This window comes from Cydia strobilella, chromosome 2 (assembly GCF_947568885.1).
Source record: "Cydia strobilella chromosome 2, ilCydStro3.1, whole genome shotgun sequence".
Taxonomy (NCBI): domain Eukaryota; kingdom Metazoa; phylum Arthropoda; class Insecta; order Lepidoptera; family Tortricidae; genus Cydia; species Cydia strobilella.
Window position 1 is genome coordinate 28644502 of NC_086042.1, and position 15788 is coordinate 28660289.

The following is a 15788-nucleotide window of genomic DNA, read 5'->3' on the forward strand; positions in this document are numbered from 1 at the left end:
AAAGAAATCCACCTGATGCTACTGCCGATATGGCTCCCTACTTCGACTGCCACAAATGCGGTCGCAAATGCCGGTCCCGCATCGCGGCTCTCTGACTGTATAAGTCACGGAAGAAATCCACCTGATGCTACTGCCGATATGGCTCCCTACTTCGACTGCCACAAATGCGGTCGCAAATGTCGGTCTCGCATCGCGGCTCTCTGACTGTATAAGTCACGAAAGAAATCCACCTGATGCTACTGCCGATATGGCTCCCTACTTCGACTGCCACAAATGCGGTCGCAAATGCCGGTCCCGCATCGCGGCTCTCTGACTGTATAAGTCACGGAAGAAATCCACCTGATGCTACTGCCGATATGGCTCCCTACTTCGACTGCCACAAATGCGGTCGCAAATGTCGGTCTCGCATCGCGGCTCTGACTGTATAAGTCACGAGAGACGTTCCTCGCATACAGACGCTACATAAATCATCTGTAAGGATGTGAAAGGCCTTATGATGACCTTATGATCAGGACATACATTATATATAGGATAAATTCACTGTTAAAATCTCTCTCGGGTTTCTCGCGAGTACTTTGTTGTATAATGTAATATATAATTACAAGCAAATAATGAGTTTGCAAACCATACGTCTGGAGTGGAATGTCTATTCGAACACTCACACATGCAAAAGGGGCATAGGAAAGTTTTTTACTATAGCCTAAAGTTTTTTATATATTATATCATATTATTTATATTTATTTGTGTGTGTATTGTCTTTTACCCAGACGCAAAGCAAAAGCCTTAGGCAAGTTTCGTCAAGTTTTTGTCAGCCGGAGACCAGGTTTGTTGCTTTAATATTGTCTGTATTTTAAAAGTATTTTATTATTTAAATCTCATTCCCATCAAAAAATGGTTATGCGATTTAAATAATGAAAGGTGATTCAGTAAAGTATTTTTTGAAGTTAAAAGTTTCTTTATTATTATTTGTATCTCGGATTTCACGGGCCTATAAAAACAGGTTTCACACAATTTTTTAAAAGTCCCTAACTCTTATAATAAAGTATCTACCATTAAAATACATCAAATTGTGTAAAAATCTTTTACAGTAGGATATGGCGCTTCTTTACCACCCTAGTGCGGTAATTAGCACAATACGTGCCTATGTCGAAAATTTAAAGTATATGCCATATATGTACTGTAAAACGTTGTACAATACGTGCGAAAAGATAATTCGCACCTGTATCTTGATGTACTATTCTATAATGTCAATATCCAGGGAGGATAATTAGGACTAAGTACGTTTGTATAGAGAATCGATCGATCTCTTGATTACAGAAAATGGAGTGCAAATTATCAGTTAGAGAATTTTACAAAGGCAAAAGCGTTCTTGTGACCGGGGGCTGTGGGTTCATGGGCAAGGTGCTGGCTGAGAAGTTGTTGTACACTGTCCCGGACATTGGGCGGGTCTACTTGTTGATGAGACCGAAGAGGGGCAAGTCTGTCCAGGAGCGGCTGGACCATATGCTTACTTCACCGGTAATTATGTATTTTATTTATTGAAACAAAACTTAGGTTAAGGTATACAATATTTTTGACAAGCTGAAGACGGTTTGTTGGAGAAAAGTGCGCTTTAAAGTAGTATAAGTACTTTTAGTTCATATTGTTATCTTTGTTTCGCACCATATCAAACTATAAAACACATTCAACTCTCGCGTTTTGAACACATTTAATTACACGAACAGCCAATATCTCAATTGACATTTTGCTGGGACGTCAATCTTACGTGACCACAGCTAGTGCAACCTAGCAGAAACGTTGGAATTAAAGGTAAAAACAATGAAATTAAATCGCGGTAGACCCGTTCGTGTAATTAAATATGTCTACAAAACACATTGCAGATGTTTGAAAGACTTCGAAGAGAGCAAAAAGAAGCTTTCGAGAAAATGGTACCAATACAAGGCGATGTTCTCGAAGACGACTTAGGAATATCCAGTGAAGACATGAAGATTATTTTGGAGGAAGTGTCTATAGTGTTCCACATGGCGGCCATTTTAAATATGAACGCTCCGCTTAAAGATAGTGTGGCTTTGAATACAGCTGGGACCCAGCGCACCCTCGCCTTTGCCAGGAGGCTCAAGCATCTGGTGATGTTTCTACATGTATCGACAGCTTTCTGTTATCCTGACTATAAAGTTTTGGAAGAAAAGGTACACTGTTTTTACACTTTGTTTCGCACAACTAAACTATGGAATGTCTGTTTTTCCGGACCTGTCGTATGACCTTCATACTTTTAAGAATAGAAGGCCGGAAACGCACTTTTAATCCCTCTGGTCTGGTGGGTGTCTACTGCGGTAATTGCTTACCATTAGGCGATTTATCCACTCGTTTGCTTCCTACAACTTTTTTTTTTCGCGTTTACATAAATCCAATTTCATCATCCTGTCAACGCACGACGGGTGATGTGGCTAACATATTCCTTTTGTAATAATCGGAAGTTGCAACATCACGGCCAAATTGTCAAATATGATAATATCGTTACCCACGCACTTTAAGGCCGTTCCCTGAGCTAGAAGGCGAAAAATCTTATATGATCATATTTTTTTAAGAGTTGATATTCGTAGACGTGAAAAGAAATGTAGTTCTTGATTATATTATCTTTAACAACACAGCTTCCGTTACAAGAATTATGACACTTCGCTCGATACAATTAATTCCCAAAGTAACCTCTAACTTGGACTTTTAATGAAACTTTACTGGGTTATTTATTATGTGACACTATAAACAAAAAAAAGAAGAAAAAGCAATCTTAATTTAAGTAGTAATTTGACAGCTTTCGAATTTCGATATTGTAAGGCAACGTTTTTAACATAAATAAAAATCGACAAAATTCGATCAAAATCTTGGCGCGCATGGTCTTTCCCGTTAATTCTTGCGAAATGTGTTAGTGATAGCGGCAAACCGATGAAACGGCCTTAAGTCAACTAGCGTACAATTTTTACAATTACAAAAACATTGTCCGCTACAAGGCTCGGAACCGGTTTTTTTGTAAAACCCAAAATAGCCCAATATATATATATATATTTTTTTTTTTATTTATTCAGAAACATTTTTAATTATTTTATGCTCTTTACGTAGGACGTAATCATGTATTTAGGTAACAACTTCGTATTTATTAGATTGTCTCATTAAAAATTAAATAATAAACGAAATAACGAAAAAGAACGTAATAATATTAAGGTTCCGAGCGTTGGTCCGCTAACATTTCAGTTCCACGATCCACCTGTGGACCCCCGTGAGGTCATGCGTATGTGCGAAAGAACGAAAAAGAACGTAATAATATTACGTATTTTTTGTATGAAGAAAAAACCGGTTCCTAGCCTTGGTCCGCTAACATTTCAGTTCCACGATCCACCTGTGGACCCCCGTGAGGTCATGCGTATGTGTGAGTGGTTAGATGACAAGCAACTGTCCCTCCTCACGCCGTCCCTGCTGGGTACACACCCCAACACATACACGTACACGAAGCGGCTAGCGGAGAGCTTGGTCCACGATGCCCATCCGGGTATACCCTGTGCTATTGCTAGACCCTCGATAGGTATGTGTCAAGTTCTAAATCGTCAGGTGACAACCAAAAGTCACTAATTAAAAGAAAGTAATTATATTATTATATGGTTCACTATAGCTATTAACTTGTGGTAGTAGTTAGTGAGTTTTGGTTGTCACCTGACGAAATTGTTGTATTGACGTAGACTGTCGCGCGAGTGACGATAAATACGTGAGTGAAACCGCTAAGTTATCTAAGTTGGTACCTTTCGATTGAGAACGTCACAATTATTTAGGTTTTATAGTAAAAAAAGTATCATTTTGGATGACTCGTAGAAAAATTATTGTATACAATAGTAATACCTATATAATCAAGCTTTTCAATCTCGTACCTCATTTAGGCAACTCAGCAACGACTAAAATGCTCTCTATTATATCACGATTGTATAAAATACTATTTCGCAACTATATTTTTTTCTATTATAAGTATTTAGAAACGTTGACAGAACAACACTCTCTTGCTCTGCATTCTCTATTGCATATAGGGTATTTCTGGACCGATACGACGATAATCGCTTACCATCAGCGGATGCGTGTGCTCGTTTGCCTTTTATTAAAAAAAAACGGACAGGTGCGAGTCGGACGCCCATCATGGGTTCCGTACTTTTTAATATTTGTTGTTATAGCGGCAACAGAAATATTATCATCTGTGAAAATTTCTATACTATAAGTTTCATGAGATACAGCCTGATGACAGACCGACAGACAGGACCCGTTTCCCGTCCGTCACACAGGAACAGGGACAGGGTCCGTTTCGGGATCCCGTTTAACCCTTTGGGTACGGACCCGGCTTAAAAAACCAGCCAAGTACGAGTCGGACTCGCGTTCAAATATTCCGTACATTAGACAATTTTTAACAATGTTTTTTTGACGTGAAACGTCAGTAAAACGAAGGTATATTTAAGTATAAATTTACCTTGGGGGATGGCATTCTCTCGGCGGGTCACAGTAGTTTTAATTGTCAAAGACCGTTAGATTCGGAAAACTGAAATTTGACTATATTAAGCCATTCAAAATGTGCTGATGTTCCTTCCAGTGTGCCCCGCATACCTCGATCCCATGCCCGGCTGGGTGGACAATCTTAACGGACCCGCGGGCCTGCTTCTGGGCGCCAGCAAGGGGGTCATCCGGACCATGCTCTGTGACGGCAGTATGTATGCGCAGGTCATACCCGTGGATGTTGCCATCAACGCCATTATAGCAATTGCGATGATTGAGGCGACAAAGAAGTTGGTAAACTTTTAACTCTTGGATAGCTTATGTATGTATGTATGTATAAACTCTTTATTGTACAAAACACAGAACACAAATATGGCACAGAAATAGGCAGTACAAAGGCGAACTTATCCCTTTAAGGGATTTCTTCCAGTTAACCTTTGAGTAGATGAGAATTGATAAAGAACGGTAAATAAATATAGCTTATATTCTTTTTCACCACACCAGCTGGCTCATTTCATTCACATGTGAGGCAAAGTAATGAAATGCAAAATTTTAGTTGTTTTCTTGCGCTTTCTGGAGAATTGACTTTTATATAACGATTTTGAATGATAAATATTTAATAACATTAATTTTGAATTGAAAAGTAAGTAACCTTTACACCGTTTTACTCAATATGTTTTGCCTTGTTTTAGATCTGAAAACATACCTATCTACAACGTGAATGCGGGACACAAGAAACCAATAACATGGGGTGAAGTTCTCAAATTTGGAAGAGAATATACCTGGAAATATCCGACATCTTTTCCCTTGTGGTACCCCAACGGAGACATCACTACGAATGCTGTGGTATATAAAATCAGACGGATTCTTTTCCATTGGGTCCCGGCGTATATTATTGATTTTTTTCTTTTTATCTTTGGACAGAAACCATTGTAAGTAAGGTACTTATTTATTTAAATATGAATTAAGTTGAATGTGGGGAACCGTCTATAAGGGAAGACCGTCAACATGCTTTTTCGTCGCTTTTAGCTCTGCTTATGTACACATTAATTGACAAATTCATTGTTCCTTGTTCGTATGCTTAGTTATATAATCTTAAACTACTACGTTGTTCTTGTTCTTACCTACCTTTTTATTTTATTAATATTGTTCTTTTGAACCTCCAGGTCTGTTTGTATCGCTTCTCAATTTTTGTCCATTGTTTACCTACAACATATGTAACTTTTTAATTTAAGGTTAAGGCACTGTTGTATTAGGGTTACCTGTAAGAATAGTTGCTGTATTTAATAAAATAAAACAAAATATTCATCATTTTTGATACTCGAATTTAAACTATCGTGAGACATATTAACTAACTTAGCGGTTTCACTCACGTGTTTTTAGTCACTCACGCGACATGTTTCGGAGAGCCTAGGTCTCCATTTTCAAGCACTAACAGTGCCTGAGTGAGTAGCGGTCGCTACGGATCACGTACTGCGTTTTGATACTCGTATACTGTATTAAATATGAACTTTTCTACAGCATGGTAAGGGTACAAGACAAAATCTCAAGAGGATTGGAGCTGTTGCAATACTTTACTCTACGTGAATGGCATTTTCCCTGCCCGAACTTCGACGCTATCCATACAATATTATCTGAAGAAGACGACCAATTGTACATAACGCACAAAGAGCCAGAGGAGTTTGATTTACGCGAATATTTATACAAGGGAATGGACACGGGACGTGTTATCATAATGAAAGAAGATCTTACAAGAATATCATTTAACAGAATGTATTTCAAGTTGTGAGTATTTATAATTAATGTCATTACCGGGTCTAAAGCGATTCATTCTATTACCTTTTTTCCGACGTTTCAGCTAGGTTGCACTAGCTGTGTCCAGGCGGCAAGGTTGACTATTGAGGAGCCGGGAATTTAAACTCGAAGCGTGTTTACTCTCATGTCATTTATTCAATACTAACTTAATATCGATGTGGACTGTATACATATATTGATCTATAACTAGGTATGCGCTCGCACGAATAGCATAGGTACTTAACTACTTAGACTAATTTGGACATCCCGCCCGCCAAGAACATAGTTCTTTATTTACACGGCAAAACTCTACTAAAACAACAATAAAGAATGTTAAACATAACACAGTCGGCACTTAAAACTAATATGTACAAGTATAAGTTATGTATAACATCACTTAGTTATTACACACAATTTACTAACTGGACGCTTCAATATTCCTGATTTACATTTCACAGTAACAACTCTGGTTATATTGTCAGGCCCAGTATGTTTTTGAATTATCTTGCCTAAAATCCATTTAGCAGGAGGTATATTGTCTTCTTTTAAAATAACAACATCATTAATCTCAGGTTCGGTAGTAACATTAGAATTCCATTTATATCTCTGACTAAGGGTTACTAAATATTCTTTGTACCACCGTTTCCAAAAATCAGATACAATTTTTTGCGTTAAGCGCCATCGATCTAAGCCAACTACATTACACTCAGGAATCTCAGGATTATATTCATCAGCTATATTTATCAATGGTTCACCTACCAAAAAGTGACCTGGTGTCAAGGGTAGAGGGTCGTTTGGATCATCGCTCAATACGGATAAAGGCCGAGAATTTAAACATGATTCCACTTGCGCTAGGACCGTCGCTAATTCCTCATAGGTAAGTGTGCTATTCCCTATTACCTTCCTCAAATGCCCTTTTGTACTACGAACCCCAGCTTCCCAAAGCCCGCCGAAATTGGGAGCGTGCGGAGGGATGAAGTGCCATGACGTATGCTCTAAGGTAAGTATGGCTGCTATTTCATCAGGTAATGATGATTTAGCAGTGTTGAACATGTCTCTCATCTCTCTGTCAGCACCAATAAAATTAGTGCCGTTGTCACTATATAAGTCTTGGCAGTAACCTCTCCTTGCAGTAAAACGTCTGAATGCAGCAATGAAACCCTTGGCTGTCAAATCCGTAACTGCCTCGAGATGTATAGCCCGGGTGACCATGCACACGAACAGGCATATATAGCCTTTAAAAGACTTAGCTCCTCTACCTGGTGAAAACCTTATATTTATAGGACCGCAGTAATCTACCCCCGTAGATTTGAAAGGCTTACTGGGTTTCATTCTCGCTTTAGGTAGAAGTCCCATTAGAGGAATAGACTTCTTGCTCGAATATCTCAAACACGTGACACATTCTCTATAAACCTTCTTAGTACGATCCTTCGCTTGCAATATCCAATATTTGGATCTTAAAAAGTTTAACATGATTTGAGGACCGCCATGCAAAGTACGATGATGAGCATCAATAATTAGAAGCGCAGTAAATAGATTTTTACCAGGCATAATCACCGGATGCCTCGTATCGTAACTTGCATCAGATTGTTCTATTCTACCGCTAACTCTTAATGTCCCCTTTTCATCCAAAAACGGACAAAGAGTGCGTAGACAACTCTTTTTAGGCACAACTCCTCGACTCTTTAACTGTTTTATCTCATGTGAAAACTCTTTCTCTTGAACTTGATTAATACACGAAAGCAAAGTCTTATCCATTTCCTCAGAAGTTACATAATTAGGTAATTTAACTCTCTCGTTTCTTGGCAATTTTAGATTTAATACTCTTCTACAGTACGAAATAACTTTTAACAGTCTCGATAATGAAGAAAACCTCGACCAGATTGGGGGTTCTTCATCAACATGGGATACAACAGTTAAAGATGCGACTCTTTCCTCCTCATGTGTGTCTTCTATGATTATGTCATTTCTCTCAAAGTCAGGTTGAGCTAGCCATTGCGGACCATTCCACCACAATAAATGATCTAGTAAATCTCTTGGTTGTACACCGCGAGACGCACAGTCTGCAGCGTTACACTCTGTAGGTACATGACTCCATTGCTCATACTCCAGTATATTCAATATCGTGGACACTCTGTTACTCACAAATGTACTCCAACGAGCTGATCCTCCTTTGAGCCAGGCTAGAACAATTGTACTGTCTGTCCAACCTTGTAGGTTATCTTTTGGTACGTCCATTACCTGTGCAACTTCAAATATAAGTTTCGCTGCTAAGGCCGCAGCACACAGCTCAAGTCTAGGAATGGAAATTTCTTTCTCTGTTGGGGCTACTTTTGTCTTAGCTGTTATCAGATGTACGTGTACATCATTTAGCTCATCAGTCACTCTCATGTAGACCGCTGCTGCAAACGCTGACTTTGAAGCGTCTGAAAATACGTGCAGTTCTATCTTTGAGCTCGGCGTGGCGTTTAGCCATCTTGGTATCGCCAGCTGCTTAAGATCTACCAATGCCTCTCTGAACGACAGCCACTCACTCACTAACTCTTCTGTCAATGGACAATCCCATTCTAGACCCGACTTCCACAACTTCTGGATGAAGATTTTGGCGACAACCACGACTGGAGCAATCCACCCAAGGGGATCGTATAACCTCGCTACATCAGACAACACTTTTCTCTTAGTAATAGGTTCTTGAACTTTGGATAAATTTAGTGTATATTCAAAATTATCTGTCTCTCTGTTCCAGCTCACTCCAAGAACCTTCATTGTATTATTTAGTTTTAGGTGTACAGTCTGATCTGATACCTCTTTATTATCTACAATCTTCTCTAGTACAGGTTTAGAGTTAGTATTCCATTTCTGAAGTTCGAAACCACCAGATCTCATCAACTCATTCATCTGGTCAAATATTTTTAGTGCCTCAGCCTCAGTTTCAGCTCCAGTAATTAAGTCGTCCATGTAAAAGTCTTGTCTTGTTATTTTCGCAGCTAATGGATACTTACTCTCTTCTAACTCTGCAAGCTTTTGTAATGACTTAACGGCCAAATAAGGCGCGCAAGCTGTCCCGAATGTCAATCTCAATAGTTTGTAGTGTTGTATTGGCTCTGATCCGTCTGACTTAAATCGCCAAACGATTCTCTGGAAATCCGTGTCTTCCTCAGCTACACGAATCATCCTGTACATCTTAATGATATCTGCGACAATGCATATTTTGTGACTCCTAGCTCTCATTAAAATGTGTCTCAAATCCTGTTGTAGTTTAGGGCCGACAAGGAGATCGTCATTTAAGGAGACGTTGTTGTCTCCCTTACTCGAGGCATTATATACAATTCTAAATTTTGTCGTCTCCTTGTCCTCCCTGATTACAGCGTGGAAAGGAAGATACACTGCCTTGGGATTCTCTAGCTCTCTCTCACTTACTGCCCTCATGTGATTAAGACTTAGGTATTCTTCCATGACCTTGTTATACTCTTCTCTAAGTTTAGGTTCTCTCAGTAATTTTCTCTCTAAAATCTCTAATCTCTTGATAGCAATTTCCTTAGAATTGCCATATTGACGCTTAGGGTCCTCAGTTGCGAATGGTAGTCTTACTACAAGCCTGCCATCGTCATCTCTCACAGTCGTTAAGTTAAAAAACTCCTCACATTGTTGCTCACTCTTAGTCATGTCCTTTTTAATCATATTAGGCTCGTTCTCCATCTCCCAAAACTTTCTCAATAAGTCATCTTCCTGAATATGAACATGCAAACTAGTAAATCTAGCACTCACCTCAGTCTCAGATCCTCTCACTGCTTGGCCTGACACGATCCATCCGAGCATAGTATTTTGAGCTATCATGGTTCCTTTGCCAACCTCTGAACGCTTCTTGATCAACCCCTCGAGTATTATTTCTGCATACACCTCGGCACCTAGAAGGATCTCAACCTTACCTGGCGTTGTATACGCAGGATCCGCTAAAGGTAAGTCTTCAATCTCTGCCCACTTAGACACGTTAAGCTTGGTAGCTGGAAGCAAAGCAGTTAAAGAATGTAATACGTAAGCACAGACTTCGACTGAACTCGTTGGGTCATGGCATGATAGCACGCGAAATGAAACCATGTGTTTGGTATTTAAACTACACTCCTCTAGCATTGACACCGAAGTACTTATAGGTCTACGTTTGAGACCAAGTAATTGCACAGTTGACTCAGTAATAAAGGAAATCATACTTCCTTGATCAATTAAAGCTCTAATAGTTTGTTTACAACCAGTGGAATTAAATACCTTAACTCTAGCCGTCGCGAGTAGCACTCTGTTAGGTTGAAGCGCCTCACCTCTCGAAAACGCTGTTGTAATGTTTGTGTCACCTCGTGTTGTGCTCGGTTTCTCGGGTAGGGGTACACTCGGCGACGCCGATGACGCAGCAACCTCGCTCGTAGCTCTCGTCTCCTGGTTGGTATCTCTCTCGAAGTGAAGGAGAGTGTGATGTCTCCTTCCACATTTACGGCAACTAGACGTCTGACGACACTTCATTGCAGAGTGTGAAGGCCTCAGGCAGTTAAAACATAGTTTAGTGTTTTGCACAAAATCTTGACGTTCCTTAGGCGTCATAGAACCAAACTGCTTGCAGTGATAAATGTGATGGGTCTCATGGCACATATCACACTCGATGTCACTCGTCTTGACTTTATTCTCGATAGCAGTGTGAAATGTTTTAACCTTAGCTGCAGGCTTAGCTGGTGGTGTTGGGCGGGACGTGTTGGTGTCAATCATCTCCAATGACCTGAATCTGTACTCCATAAACTCACGCAACTGCTCCCAGGTAGGTAAGTCGTCGCCTAGCGTATTTAAATGCTGCTCCCACTGCTTAATAGATTCAGCGTCCAATTTTGTAATCACCAAATACACAACAATTGCGTCCCAAGTACTCGTACTAATACCCATATTCTGCAACGACTTCAAACATGTTGATGTAGTATCCAATAATTGCCTCACAGCGTTAGCAGACTCGTTGTGTATTTTCTTGGTCGAAAATAAGCTCCTCATAACAGCATTACAGTTATATCTTTTATTATCATAACGTCGAACTAATTGTTTCCAAGCGTCATCATAATTTGCATCGGTAGTCGAAAAATTACTAAGTAAACTCAGCGCCTCGCCAGATAAATTACTTTTCAAATAATGCATTTTTTGAACCGCCGTAATGTTCTTATTTGTGTGGATTAACGAGGAAAACATATCATTAAACGTTTGCCATTCTTCATATTTGCCACTAAAAGTCGGCAAAACAATGCGAGGCAATTTGACGTCACAATTACCGTTTTCACTGACAACGGCCACGTCACGAATTTGCGGTAATGATTGTGCACTTTGTTGCAAAAACGGTTTCAAAGCTTCCCGTAAAATCGTTTTGTATTGAACATACACCTCCTCAAACTCCTCATACATCTTTTGTGTAAAATATGTCTCCGTTCTATCTCCTGACGCTTTGGAAATAATCGCCTTATGTCCGCTTTGAAACTCCTTAAATTGTAACTCAAGTACTTCAAGTCTAGTCTCTAAATACGGCTGCTTGATTCTCTCTTTCGGCGATTTTTTATAGTTCTTCTCTGATGTTTTCATATTATTTATTAACTCTTCTTGATATTCGATAAGCTCTTCTAATGACATGATGACTCGCACAACTCTCGCAGATATAAGTAGGATGTAAGTAGGTAGATAACCTAGCACTCAGATGAAATTGTCTCAAAAACTCGGTTTATACTGCTCAGTTCAATATTATAACTCGCTCATAACGTTAAACGTAATAAACTGTAGCGAAAAGGTCTCAAAAATCACTTATAGACACCAAAAGTTATAAATGTTCACACTCGATGTTATTACGTTTAATTATAATTGCACTAAAACTTGCAGTAAAACTCGTCCGGCTTCCTTATCTCGAGCGCCGGCCGCCCGGCCACAGGTGTGACCAATCCAATCCGGCTCGATTTGGACCATATGTCCAGGCGGCAAGGTTGACTATTGAGGAGCCGGGAATTTAAACTCGAAGCGTGTTTACTCTCATGTCATTTATTCAATACTAACTTAATATCGATGTGGACTGTATACATATATTGATCTATAACTAGGTATGCGCTCGCACGAATAGCATAGGTACTTAACTACTTAGACTAATTTGGACAAGCTGTGGTCACGGAAGATTTTGATCTATAACTAGGTATGCGCTCGCACGAATAGCATAGGTACTTAACTACTTAGACTAATTTGGACAAGCTGTGGTCACGGAAGATTGACGTAGACGTGACGTGGTTAGACCCGTGGCCCGTTTATCAAAAGCTTGTAGCTAGTAATACAAGTGGTAGTCCCTTTTTAACAGCTTTTGTTAGAAAGGGACTTCCACTAATGACATTAAAATTAAGTATGTGTACAAAACGCGAGAGTTTAAATTGATATATTGTGAGTATTTGTTTCGTAAACTAACCACATGCAGAATGAATTGAGTTAGACCAATTAACTGCAGCGATCGATAAAAAATAGTTTTTGAAAATCAGTATTGGAGTTTTGAAAAACAGTATGGGAGAATACCACAGAAAAAGTATTAAATAGTCTTGATACTTGTAATTTTCTCTACCATTAATCGATTGTGAAAATCAGGCATACATTGAAATCATAAAAATGCGGATCACAAAGATAAAGTTCATACAGTTAGTATGCCCATACCTATTAGGTGTGGGCAACTAAACTAATATTATATTTCCTAAATATGGTGCAAGTAATGATGTCTCAATCCACTTATCTTTAATGGTTGAATTAGGACTTCGTATAAGTACCAAATTGTAATCGCATACTTTTTACAATGGGCTCCCGACTCAACTATATTGACTTCATTACGAAACGCTTTAGTAAACTATAATGAATTTGAGCATTCGCTTGTCGCCGCTAACCAAACGATAGAACAAAAGACATCAACGAGTTTATTTTTCAGTAGATAATATTGTTTCATTATTTAGGTCATAGCAGAAAATTATTTTAGGTGACCCAATAGAGTAAGAAAAGATCTCGTACCTTACTTAGGTCACTCAGCAAGCTCTCTATTATAAGATTCTATACATTACTATTTTATTTGTCATATCTTATTTTTTTCAGCCTGTTCGTGTTGGATACTATAGTGAAGATAGTGTTCTGGTGTTTCGTGTTATCTTTCACGGTGTCCTGGTGCCAACCATTGCGTGATTTTCTAGCCCTCGGTGAGCCGTTAGTCAAGCATGTACCATTTTTAGGTTCGGCAGTATTTAATAAATAACATATTTAATTAGGCAATACATTCTAAGGATGTCAATTGATGTTGGTATTTCCTGAAGCCTCATCTGTTTTTTTTTTCACCCCACTCTTCCAACTTCATTTATTTATTTATACTTTTTTGCACAAATTACAAAAAAATCGGGCCATGCTCAAGCGTTTGGTGCGGTGCTAGTATGAATAGTTGAATAACGCTTTATTGAGGTTCATACAGGCTGAAGATCACATATACAGACCTACATCTAATTGGAACAATAAAACAATATTACATATTTAATAGTTATTTGTTATACAAGGGTGCAAAGTTGTATTTTACCCGCGAGTGTGGAATTGAAACACGAGAGCTAGCGAAAGGATTCTATAGTTGAACCACGAGCGAAGCAAGTGGTTCTAAAATAGAATCCTGAGCGTAGCGAGTGTTTCAACACACGAGAAGTAAAATACATTTGCACCCGTGTGTAACACAAAACTTTTCCCCTCACTATAGCGAGGAAAGTGCAACATCCACAGGCGTTAGATCATCTTCATCACTGGAATCACTTATTTTTTTACGATATTATAACAGAAACCACTGGAAATTCTGAATTTACGTGAGTCGGTAAGAAGTGTTTTTAAGTAAAAAAATTGTTGACAATGTTGACGTTTATGTTCTGACGTATGAAATGTCAACGATGCGTTTTGAAATTGCATCGACTCAACTTGTGCGTTGACTTCCGGTTCGAGCGCCATCTTGATAGTTAGCATCGTGATTAATTACTTTGTTTTTTGCTCATTAATATTGTTTAAAGTGTAATATCGATAGCTTATTATACAGTAAACTAATGTGGTAGTGTGCAGTGAATGGAGAATTAATTTTGAAGCGCGTTTAACCACCATCTTGGAGTCAACGGCCGGTAGTCCACGTGCTTCTTGTAAAGTCTAGCTATCGATTTACAAGAGCTAACAAATCACCGTACACTGTCTTGTACAACCGTACAATTTTTGTCGTTTTTAAACCTCTTAATACCTTGATACTGGCGAAATAGTCCCACTGGGCTGAAGCCATAATTTTAAAAGAAGAAGAACTTGTGCGTTCAGAATTATATTTATATAAATAAAAAATCTAACGTTTCTTATGGAAATTTAAGGTTTATGAGTTAAAATTATTAAATAAAGCTAAATTTGGTCCTTTTTATTAGATTCTCAAACCATTTATTTAATGATAATTAATATCGAACGAACCATTATTATGAGCGTTTTATTACGTTTTGTTATCTGTCAAGCTACTTAAACACGCTCCATCCAAGGTCAAATTACTTTCCCCACTAGTGGATAAAATGCGTTTTTCCCCGCTTGTTTTAAAGGATAAAAGACGGCTTTCCGAGCTAGTGAGGGGAAAATGTACTTGCTTACTACGGTAACCCAACGACCCAAAGTGAGTCCTGGCCTCCGACACCAGCGGGCTCATCACGGTCGCATTTTTATCTCCTGTCACCATGCCTGTCACATTCTAATAAGTATGTAATTGCGAAAGTGACAGGCATAGTGACAGGTGATAAAAAGGCAACCATGCTGACACCGCAGATCACGCCATGCCTCTCGGTCTTGCGATAGCTCTCGCCAGTCGCCATGGCCGAGGTTGAGCAGCGGGCTAAGCGCGGTCGCATTTTTATCGCCTGTCGCCATGACTGTCACGTTCTAACAAGTATGTAAGTGCGAAAGTGACAGGCATAGTGACAGGTGATAAAAAGGCAACCATGCTGCCTGCAGGTCTTGAATAACTATATCCTCCATTGGTACACCTACCTACATTTAAATGTGTCACACGAATTTGAAGCTTACTCCATTCTGAATCTTTTGAAATTTCAATACCATTGCTATGGACTTTGACGAATTAGATACGTTTCGACGCATTCGGAGTATAGTTATAGTTATCCATTTAATTAGTAAAATGAGATGTGGCTGTGGGTTTCTAGTTGGCTTGACTGACTAATAATGGGGTTTTGATGTACCTAAGATATAACTCCGTAATAGATGGATACAGTCTAAGAAAACAACGTGCCTCGAAAATCAAGAAAATTTGATTCTCGATCAGAGGGCGCTACTAGCTTTGGCCTACTCTCGTATAGATGGCGTTGACGGTTTCGTTTGTTATTTAACAATTTTAACGCATATCGGTGAAAGAACATGGGTCAAAATCATAAAAATAATTA

General features: G+C 39.0%; 1 protein-coding gene across 1 annotated transcript; it reads left to right on the forward strand.

Moving 5' to 3' along the window:
* The first annotated feature begins 1320 nt into the window (after positions 1 to 1320).
* LOC134755288 (putative fatty acyl-CoA reductase CG5065) lies at positions 1321 to 13600 on the forward strand. Its single transcript, XM_063691787.1, has 7 exons — positions 1321 to 1518; positions 1881 to 2189; positions 3382 to 3577; positions 4622 to 4814; positions 5217 to 5456; positions 6046 to 6309; positions 13444 to 13600. The coding sequence occupies exons 1-7, from the start codon at positions 1321 to 1323 to the stop codon at positions 13598 to 13600; spliced, it is 1557 nt and encodes a 518-aa protein (XP_063547857.1).
* Positions 13601 to 15788: the final 2188 nt, after the last annotated feature.